We start from the raw sequence: 11,305 nt of genomic DNA, 5'->3' as shown, positions 1-11,305 counted from the left end.
CAACAGAATTCCTTACCCGGACTTTGTTTTCGCAAACCAATAATAATAGAGTCAAACCTTCCTTTGACTAGGGATTCAAATAAATGGTGACTTGGAACACCCAAAAAATCAATTCCAAGTGGCGACTCTGTAAATAAAATAATCTCAACTCAAATTTGTCACTTTACTTGAAAAAACTCTTTAACCCACAACAATTCATAACACATATATATCTTTTGGGGCAAAAAGAGGTGTGACAGTGGTGTTTGGCCAAACCTTTTTGGAGAAAAAAAGTGTTTTTGGGAAGAAGCAGAAGCAGTTTGTTTCTGAGAAGCAGAAAAAAATAGCTTCTTCCCAAAAGCAGAAGCAGTTTTGACTTTTCTTCTTACCAAAAATACCCTTAACAAAATATAGTATATATCAAAATAACAGTTAAACCTAATACTTAGGATATTAATGTATAAATATTTTTTATTATTTTAAGGATAACTTTCTAATATATAGTGACTTTAGGGTTGAATGTTTTTATATTTGTTGAATGATTTTTAATATATTTAATTTATATTAAAAGAATTAAGTACTTTTAAATTTTACTTTGATATTTTATTTAAATAAAATGAAAAGATTTAATTATTGCCTGTAATAACAAATTTTTAAAATTATTTATTTACTTATAATATTAACTATTAAGTAAATCTATTCATGTCATTATTCGTAATTTAATACTTAAAAACACTTTTTGAAAAGCTTTGTCAAACACAAATTATTGCTCAAAAGTGCTTTTTAGAGTGATTAGCCAAACACAAACGGCTTCTCTTCAAAATTATTTTTTTCAAAAGTACTTTTGAAAAAAATATTACTCAAAATAAGTTTGATTTCTCCAGCTTGGCCAAACAGGCTATTACTCTATCAGACATACACGGAAAATTATAGGGCTTGTAAATAAAGACAATGATAGATCCTTAAATGCACTCTCAATTCCATTTTTGTTGGTATACAAGTACAGTGGGAAAAAAAAGAAGGAAAATGGCAGTGCATCAACAAGGATAGCCTAGTGTATGCACACACAAAACCCAGCATGGAAGGTGAACCATACATATGTATATGTAAGTTGCACTGTTCCATGTCCAAAGGGACTCAACCCAGTTCCAGAAGTCACCAATTCTTGCATTGTCAAGACCTACTAATGCTCCCTTCCACAAATAAAAAGTGACTGGAGGGAAAAACAGAATTATTAAGACTACATTGCAAGCCGCCCTAGAAAATGACTTCAAGGTTTTAGCTTTAGCATCGATCCTCAAGGGTCTAGCCATCAAACACATAGGGACCAGCATAAGTGCTCCGATTTCTGCAGTTGCAAAGTTTATGACTGACATTATACAAAGTCCAGTACAGGCGGCAGCAATTGTCACTGATTTCAAAAGAGTCCATTCCATTCCTTGAGTTTGATTCATGCTTGGAAGAGAAAAGGAGGAACCCAGAATCACTTGCAAGATCAAGAGGCTGGACACTGAAAGCACGATCCAGGTCAAGAGGTTGGTCAGAGGTGGGGAATCTGGTACTAGAGACAGAAAGTGTGGAAGCAATGTTACAACGGCACCCCAAAAGTGGACAATAAACACGGTCTTGGCTGCATGAAGCCATCTCCAGGATCCAAATGTGATGGTAGGGATATCAGAAAAAGCTGGAAAAGTTGTGACCTCTTTGTTTTCCATCCCAGAATTCTTTCTGCTAGCATCAGCAAAAAGAGAAGCTGCGACCATTGGAAGGGGAGCAACAAGCAAGGCAAAAGGTATCATGTAGACTCCAACAGACACAAATCTATTTGGAGATGTCAGAAGATAGAGAAAAAAGGACTGGTGAAACTTCTCGAGCAGATTATTTACAGACCGGATCACTCCTTCAACCAATCTGCAACAAGACCAGAAATTTTGGAAGACAAATCAGCTGTGCTATTACTACAAAATATAGGGGAACAAATAAGAGGTAATGCAATCATTAGCAAGCCAAAACCACTTCCAGAGTTCCAAATTGGCCTTCCCTTTTCCGTTTCAGGGGATGCCCTAAAATGACCATCCCTATCTAGTAGTAGAGTTCATTATCCCATCTTGTCCTTTTTTGTTCCCTTGATGGGCCCATTTTTGTCCATAAAGACTTTAAGCTAAACCATGAAAAAGATAAGGTTTAACTTCAGAAAGTAAGATAACACTGGACCACATGATGTGTGGGTTAGGCGCACTTCACAGGTTCGATATCATAAGGTCGAGACAAATAAGAGGACAACAAAGATAACATCGAGCCATATGTGGACTGTGGAGATGAGTCTTATTACTCAAATAGCAAAGTTGACTTCTTTTCCTTCCTTTTTCTCTTTTGTCTTTCAATCTTTTAAAGTGAGATTTGAAGAGTCAACCACTTCTTATTGGATTGCTATTGGCTAAACGCATAGTTCTCTGAAGCACACGACTTCACTCATGAAGCCACATGCCCTTGTTGCATGCTTTGCCGCTAAGAGATGGCTTTTAATAACACTGGGGGAGGGAAGGGGCACTGAATACTGACCTGCCACCTTGCAAAAGTAACTCGCTATGTCGGTTCTTGTAGTTTGCTAAACGTTTTGACGAAATTTCCATAGTAATGGCATCAACTTGATAATCACGAAAAACACCATGAGGACCTGTGGGAACACCCAGTGCCTAAAATAGAATAACAATTGCAACATATGAATAGGGGTCCAAATTGAACAGAGTAATATACCTAACTTCCAGATGTACATAGATTAATTGTCCATCTTAAGATGCTTTTCGTGATTGAAACTTATGGCCTCCAACTGCAAGGGCACGCAATCACTGAAGTATATACCTGGTTATATAATGAGCTAGCAAGTGTAGCAGCGCCTTCAATATATTCTGCAACAGAAATACCGAAGTTCCATTGGGGATTCAAACTTCTAGCAACTTTCCCCAGTTTCTGAAACAGTTCACCCAGACTTCTCAACCACCAAGAGTCGAGCAATGACCCTAATTTTTCAACCTTCACCCGTAACCCCTGCCCATTTACAGCCAAATAGTTCACAACATTGATCAAATCAAGGTTTGGCATCTGCCCATTGGATGCTTCAGCATATAAATTGAGAACATCTCTTTCTGCTTTCTCACTGCCATCTGTAACCTTTATGACAAGGGCAGCAGCCATCGTGCCAGCACGTAGAAAATCATTATGTCTCTTTTCTCCCGTTGTTGGACTTGCATTTGATTCAAACAGACCTCTCCCAGAACGACCAAATGATGGTGTGTGATACTCTCTTAGCCATGCAGCAACTGCAGCATATTCCCCGTGTTGTGAATCCGCAGCAAGCCATATGATATCTTTAGCTAACCACGTCACTCGAGTAAGCAGGGAGAAAATTGAGTATGCAATGCCTAGTGATAAAGCCTCACCAGTGCTGGTCTTTACAGAATTATAAGGGGTCACCAATACAATAGCCTCCTTCCCGTCACCATTTGGAGCTCTTATAAATCCAACTGTATTGATGCCATATGATGAGCAACTATAATTCTCTTGGACTATTCCTTGATCAGGACTGGAGAAAAAATGCAGGGGGTTAAACTTATTCACTTGAGGTAGGAACTTATGAAAATTAACTTCACCGCCCAAATCTGCAATATGTTGTGCAACCAATTCTTGAAGTCCTCTACATCCATGAAAACAAATGAATATATTAGTTATATAGATGCATAGTAGATTTAGGCCGTCGAAAGTACATAAAAAAAAACAAGGACTTACAAAGGTACTAGTGACCTCAAATAACCTCTTCCTATCCCCCTTACAAACCTCAGTATAAGTACAGTGATTTTTTATAGGAGAAGTACGGTGGTTTAGGTTGGTGAAACGATACTGCACTCCCCAGACTTGGCGAAATCAGACAAGGCATTAGTATCCAACTTCCCAATTAAGTTATTACCTTAAGTTTTCGTTTTGCTCCATTATTATATCACGAAGGAGACGAAAGGGTATAAACAGGTCAGAACCTTAATCAGCACAATGCTACTAAGCCAATTCAACATTTTACTACTCAATCTTCTTTATAGAAATAGCACTCGATCAAAGGGGAGCACAAGCAAGTTCAGTGATAGAAACATTTGTAATCGATCGATGAGAACCTCGAAGCTGACTGGGCAGGAGAAAACTCATATTAAGCACTGCCACAGAATCAACTGGCACAAAATTGTAAACAAAACTGTATAGAATCTTTACTATATTTAGCTTTCCCTGGCAACATAGTACAAATAGAGAAGGAAGTCCCTTATTAGGTGATCATCTCTAAAGAGTATCTGAGAGTGTACACATTTCACCGAATTAAGGACATCAGTATATTTCATAAGAACATATCAGTCAGCAAGGAAACAATGTTCAATTACTGGTTTCTACTAAGGACCAGGTCTACATTAGAAAACAAAAAACATGGAGGAAAGATATTCGGCATAAATAATGTGGAGGCAAGTACATACATGCTTGAGGTATCAGATTTGGAATCAAAGCTAACGACCTTGTTCACAAATGCTCTAGCCCGTGAAACATCATCATTTGAGAGCATGGGACTAGCAGAACCTGCAAAATAATGGTCGAAACCAAGTGTTAGGGTGAGTCTTTTTGGAACAGTAAGCACTAGAATTACACATCGATAGATTAAAACAAACCAGGCATGAGGGCATTTTCGGAAATGTAGGTGTTCTTAGCGAGAACGGGTAAGAGCAAGAGAGCAAAAACCCCAGCTACGCAGCAAACCACACTGAAGACATACCAAAATGCAACATTAATCAGCGAATAATTCAAAACCTTTATAGCCTTCATTCATATGCTTGCTTCTTTAAAAGTCTCCGCAAGCAACAAAAAGAGAAAAAAAAAGAAAAAAAAGTGTTATGAATTCAGAGTAAGAGGCGAACCTGACGACGAAGCTGTGGGAAATAAGGAAGAGACCAAGACGGATGATTGGTCGAGGCTTAGGCTTGGCTGACTCATCTTCCGCCATCGTCTCGATCGGCCTCTATACTTTCTTACTTTGAATTCGGATCTATCACTCTGCGCTCTTCATTGCTTCATCAGTTCGTTGTCTTCAAACGTCGTCGTACAAGTTACTCTCTCCTCAATTCGGATCCCGACAATGGGGCTTTTGGTATCTCAGTGTTTTTTTTTTCCTTTTAATTTCTATTTTGGGAAAATGTTTGAGCTGAAATTGAAATTGAAGATGAAGTTAGGAGTTGAAAAAAGGAATGATTTTGAATCTGTGTTTTAATATGAAAGACTTATATTTTAATATTTCATATAAAGTTCAAATAATCATGGTGAAATCGTATAAATTTATAAAAACTGAAGTTCAGTATGTTTAAATATGAAATGCAATATTTATTTGCAAATTCAATTTTAATCATGTATTGGATTTGGTGTGGCTTGAGTCCCTTCGTTATTAATAATTTCAATTCTTATCGTCATGATACCTAAGTTAATTGTTATCACCTCCTTATGTTAATTTAAAAAATGACAACTTTGTGAATTTGGTTAGTGGAGGATCAAAAGCACACAACTCTATGTCAATATGGAAATAAGGATAAGATTTAGAGACCCTCTAGTTTGAGTCTTTGAGATAATCATAATCTGATTAAAAATATAAATTACTTAATATTGGGCAAAAAATAGACCGAATAAAGAAAATGTATATGGAGGCTACATGTAATTGACCCAAATCATTTCCGGATTGAGATGCTATTGATTGATTGATTTCATCTGTTAAAATTTTAAGTGCTCCATAATTTTGGCTATCATATTTGCTCTTTTATGATGTTCTGAAAATCTTGATATTTTTTCCCCCTAGTTTACCATGGTTACCGTATGGGTCAAAATCTATCTTTAAAATAATATTGGTGGATTGTTCCCAGTTGTCGCTTATCGAAATAATCTAAGAAACGATGAAGTTTGTGGTCGAAGAGTCAGCAAGGGCTGAAGCCGAAGAGTCATCAAGGATCAAGGCCGAGGTCGAACACCCTTGACAGAGTTATAACGGCTGGTTTCAAGAGAGGACATAAAAGATTCTCTGCATTTGTACTGTTAAGGTTTTTAGGAACATGTTCCCTATAAATAGAAAGAGACATAATGATTGGGAACATGTGATATTCATTTGTAAAATACACTTTGACTTTAGATGAGAGAATCGGATCTTATTGCAAGCATACAAACACAACTTTTTCACCAAGATTCTTGTCTACATTTTTCTACTAGATCCGAGAATAACTCAGATACTCAAAGGATTATCTATCACTCATCATTGTTGTGAACAACTAATTTTTTACCACACCCAAATTCTATACTATTTTAGTATAAATATTTTTTTTAGGTCTAATTTTAATATTTTAAACTTTTATCTTACTCTTAATAGGTTTTATTAAAAAATTAATTAAAAAAAAACTACAAAAATATTCACATAATTATAGTACAAATTTTATTTTTATTTATAAAGAGAAAAAAAAATTTTACAAAAAATATTTGCTTTCTTTTAATTAATATTTTAATAAGCAAGCTATAGAATCTTTCTTAGTATCATTTAAAGTACATGTAAATATTTAATTTTCTTATATTGTAAGAAATGTTGGTTATTCTTCTTATCTTCATAATTTAATTAGCTTTTAAAATAAAAGACAAAAAAAATCAAAAATGAAGTAAAAGCACGTTAAAGTGATAAAGTTTGTTAAACTTTATTTAAAATCTGATTTTTACTTTAAAAATAAAATATCATAAGCCCCATTTTCTCCAATATTCCTCACGTATCCCCCACATATACACCCCTCATTTCCCATTTCTCCCACTCTTCTCGCCACTTCCTCACATCAGTTATACAACATACACATCTATATAACATACTTCACAAGAAAGAAGGAAAGGATTAAGAGAAAACATAATGGAAAAAGTATGACTTTCTTCTTCGGATAAAGCTCTAGTTCAAAAAGAAAGACACAACCTCTGTTTTCCTTTTATCAAAAGAAACATAAATTCTATCTTTGTGGTCTGAGTTCGAAAGATTGCGGGTTTGCTCGAGTTTATTGCCGTTGAGGTTCGTGTTTTGGTCGTGGTTCGCCTTTATTGATCGAATTCAGTCGCCGGAAGTTGTTGTATTCCAGATTCTTTCTATATATACTAAAATCTCCTTAAGGTCTGCTCTTCCCCACTTTCCTTTTGCTAGTAATACTTGATAATGATGAATGAGATAATTGTTTTGAGTATCTCTTGTTCCTCCTTGAATGATTTGTTGCGAAATTTCCTTTTGATTTGATATGTTTCACTAAATTAGTTTAAAGAATATCTAAGCTATTTAGATGTGTGTATTTCTATTTAAAATATACGAGGGAATCGGATGATTCAATAGAATAAACTAACGGAGATAATAATAATATGTAAAAAATTCCTAAGTTACTTTCTGGGTTTTCTCATATGAATCAATATACTGGGAGTTGTAGTTTTCCTTTAATCATATTTTGTGAATTATTTAAACAACTTAATTTTGCAATTCTTATCTCATTTGTTAGGTTCGTTAGTTTTGTTTTTAGCAGTTTAAGTCTTAGATATTACCAAATTCCTGATCAAGTGCAGTACATCATGTCTATCAACTTTGTGTTTGGTTGAGGTAATTATACTTTGTTACGTTGTTCTTTACTATATATTTCAACTCATCTTAGTCTTAAATGAATAATCTCATTGTATAGATATATTCTCATTAAGTAAGTTCAGCTTGGTTAATTTTTTTCAAGATGAAAATAATAATATTTTTAAGCTTGTTTATGAGGTTCTAAATCCCTACGGCCTAAATCGAGATTTGAGTAAACAATTTTAGGAGGAATGACCATTTGGTAAACCTATATAAAAGTTGGCTGAATTGAGTTTGGCAGACTGTTCAGTTTAGTGTAGCGCAAAGTCAAGCCTCATTTTTTAAAATTTTATTATTTATGTGTATTTAGATCCACTTGTTTCATTAGACTGTAGCCTTTGAAGACAATTTAAGGAAATAAAAGTCACCAAAAAAAAAGTTCACTTCTATCTCACTTTATCTAGGTGTTTGTTATCGTATCTCATTTTTGTATTGATCTACCTGTTATTAGCCATTTTTTATGTATCTAGGTGTTTGTATCTCACTTTTATCTCACTTCTATTTAAGAAAATCTCATTGTATTGATCTATCTGTTATTAGCCATTTTCTATGTATCTAGGTGTTTGTTATCGTATCTCATTTTTGTGTTGTGATGGAACTTTGCTCGTTATTAAGAGGCCTATTAGCTTTATTGATAAATAGATATGAAACATTGTTTGGATATGACTGAGATTAGAGTTGCTTTTGTTATATTGTCTCCATTCTCTTTTAATCTGCCGAATTCGCTAGGAACAAGTTAGCCACAATTTTATTTTTGTTTTATAACTTAGTGGTATAATCGACCTTGTAAATAAATTAGCAAAAAGATTTCATATTCCTTCCATAACCATATATCCATAAATCATGACCTCAAAATAATCTCAAACTTAGGAAAGAAATAAATTATGAATACGTTAGAAAAGTTTTAGATGCACTTTAAATATTAGCCTATGTATTCATACCCGAACCTTGGATTAATATGCTTAAATAATAAAAGGATCATGTGCGCATTTCGTGTCTTGATACCTTTAAATTTAAAATAATTATGTTATAACCACGTGTACATTCCGTACCTTGATTTAACATTCAATTTTAAATAAATACCTTGTATGCATACCGCATCTAGGTCAAAATAATTAATAAAAATTAATAATTAGTTAAGTGGTAATAGGCAAACCATAATCAATAAAAATACAAGAATAGCCAAGAATTGATTTAAGCCGGACATAAGTCAACAAAGCGATTGTGCTAGAATTACGGGACTCGAGGGGTGCCTCACACCTTCCCCTCGGTCAACAGAATTCCTTACTCAGTCTTCTATTTTTGTAGACCATAAATTAGGAGTCAAACCTTCCATTTGATGAGGGATTCAAATAAAAGGTGACTTGTGTCACGACCCAAATTTCCCCTCCGTATAACGTCGTGACGGCACCTAGTCTCTACGACTAGGTAAGCCTAATATTCGCGGAATAATAAAATGAAAACAAAATTTTAACACCTAACTGTTCAAAAATACACAGCAAATCCCAAAACCCGGAACATCATGAATCACAACCTACAGAAGGAAAAATCTAGTGTCTCTATACATCAGAATTCTTACAAGGAAAATACAGAAGATAATGGACATGAGAAAGAGTAGAAGGGGACTCCGAGGTCTGCGGACGCGGTAGATATACCTTGAAGTCTCCAAAGCTGTCCCGGCTCACTGATAGTGCGGCTGATAAGGTGCACCTGGATCTGCACACGAAAAATATGTGCAGAGAGTAGCATGAGTACACCACAATCGGCACCCAGTAAGTGCCAAGCCTAACCTCGGTCGAGTAGTGACGAGGTCAGGTCAGGGCCCTACTGATAATTATATAATAAAATAATATAGAGTGTAATATCGCAATAAAATAAAGGCTGAAATTTAACAACAATGGAATCATAAAAGGTAACAGCTCAGTACACAGAAATACAACAGGGGATCTCCCGAGATACCGTATCGTAGTCCTAAACGTAAATGAGCAGGGGAATCTCCTAGAATACCGTTCCGTAGTCCCAAAGTAAATGTGCAGGGGAATCTCCCGGAATACCGTTCCGTAGTCCCAAAGTAAATGTGTAGAGGAATCTCCCGAAATACCGTTCTGTGGTCCCAAAGTAAATATACAGGGAAATCTCCCGGAATACCGTTCCGTAGTCCCAAAGTAAATATGCAGGAAAATCTTCCGAAATACCGTTCCGTAGTCCTAAAGTAAATATGCAGCGCGAGTGATAGAAAGACAACTACATCACAAAATTCTTACAATTTAGACTGAGTACCAGTCAGGGAAGAAGCAGGAAATTCACTGAGCATGCTGCACATAATTCACATAAATAATTAAGACACGTAGACATACTGTATTAGACTAAACATGATAGCTACACATATTGGAATAACTCAATTAAGAATGAAAATAGATTAGTATTCATTAAAATGGTATAACTCAAAATAACAGGAAAACATGTTTCTTCTCGGCAAGAAAATCGGGTTTTTTCACAACTAGCCCGTGTACGTACTCGTCACATCACGTACACGGCACTCACATAGCATAATAGTTCCAAATCTTAAGGAAGTTTCCCTCACGCAAAGTTAGGCAAGCCACTTACCTCGAACCAAGCTCAATCAATCGGCACAATACCTTTCCCACGAATATCCGGCTCCGAATGGCCCAAATATAGCCTAAAGAAATTACATAACATAAATGCGACAATAATAGACTCATCTAATTAACGAAATCAACATTTTAACGAAAATTCCGAAATTAACTCAAAATCACCCGTGGGGCCCACATCTCGGAATCTGACAAAAGTTACAGAATATGAACGCTCATCCAACCACGAGTCCAACTATACAAATTTTATCAAAATCCGACATCAACTTGAACCTCAAATCTTCAATTAAAGTCTATGAAGATTTTTATCATTTTCAACCCAATCTTTACCCATTTGAAATTAAAAATCTTTTCACAACCTTATTGGTATGTATATATAATACTCTTATACCCAAGAATCATACTATTAATCACCCATCTTTACTCCAACCCAAAATTGAAAAATTGAGGAAAGAAATTCTTACCTCTATGAAGCCCTAGCAAGATCCTTGTGAAATCTTCAAACCTTGAACAAGAAATTGATGGATAAAGGACTAAGTCTTCACTTTCTCTCTCTAAAATACTCTCACCTCTCTCTAAAATATCAGATGAAACCCTTCAAAATGACCCCCAATAGTATTTTATAAGAATGGGTCGGGTTTATAAAATCAGAAAAATAAAGCTTCGGAATAGGTTATGCGGTCGCATATGCGACCGCATAACGGTTATGCGGACTGCATATCGGTCGCATAATCGGTGTCCAAAATTGGCAAACATCTGCCTGTGTATGCGGTCACTATGCGGCCCGCATACCTGTTCTGCGGTCGCATAGTGACCGCAAAACAGTTATGCGGTCGCATAGTCGACCATAGATTTCATCCAAACTAGCCCTCTTCTGCCTCACTTCTGCGGCCATTATGCGGCCCGCAGAGTAATTATGCGGTCGCATAATAGACCGCAGAAACGCGTTTTTCTGATAAAAATTTTTCTTTATTTTTCGGTGCATTGTTCAACCCAAAAAGTCCGAGCCGTGGCTCAC

At 35.7% G+C, this 11,305-nt stretch overlaps 1 protein-coding gene across 1 annotated transcript; it reads right to left on the bottom strand.

The window, feature by feature from the left end:
• Positions 1-938: 938 nt before the first annotated feature.
• LOC107824956 (uncharacterized) lies at positions 939-5,362 on the bottom strand. Its single transcript, XM_075234424.1, has 6 exons — positions 4,926-5,362; positions 4,680-4,771; positions 4,491-4,590; positions 2,842-3,673; positions 2,542-2,675; positions 939-1,890 (listed from the first exon to the last, which is right to left on the bottom strand). The coding sequence occupies exons 1-6, from the start codon at positions 5,009-5,011 to the stop codon at positions 1,017-1,019; spliced, it is 2,118 nt and encodes a 705-aa protein (XP_075090525.1). The 5' UTR covers positions 5,012-5,362; the 3' UTR covers positions 939-1,016.
• Between the last annotated feature and the right edge of the window lie 5,943 nt (positions 5,363-11,305).

This window comes from Nicotiana tabacum, chromosome 17 (genome assembly GCF_000715075.1).
Source record: "Nicotiana tabacum cultivar K326 chromosome 17, ASM71507v2, whole genome shotgun sequence".
Taxonomy (NCBI): domain Eukaryota; kingdom Viridiplantae; phylum Streptophyta; class Magnoliopsida; order Solanales; family Solanaceae; genus Nicotiana; species Nicotiana tabacum.
Note: the sequence above shows the minus strand (reverse complement) of the source record. Positions and strands in the feature narration are given on the sequence as shown.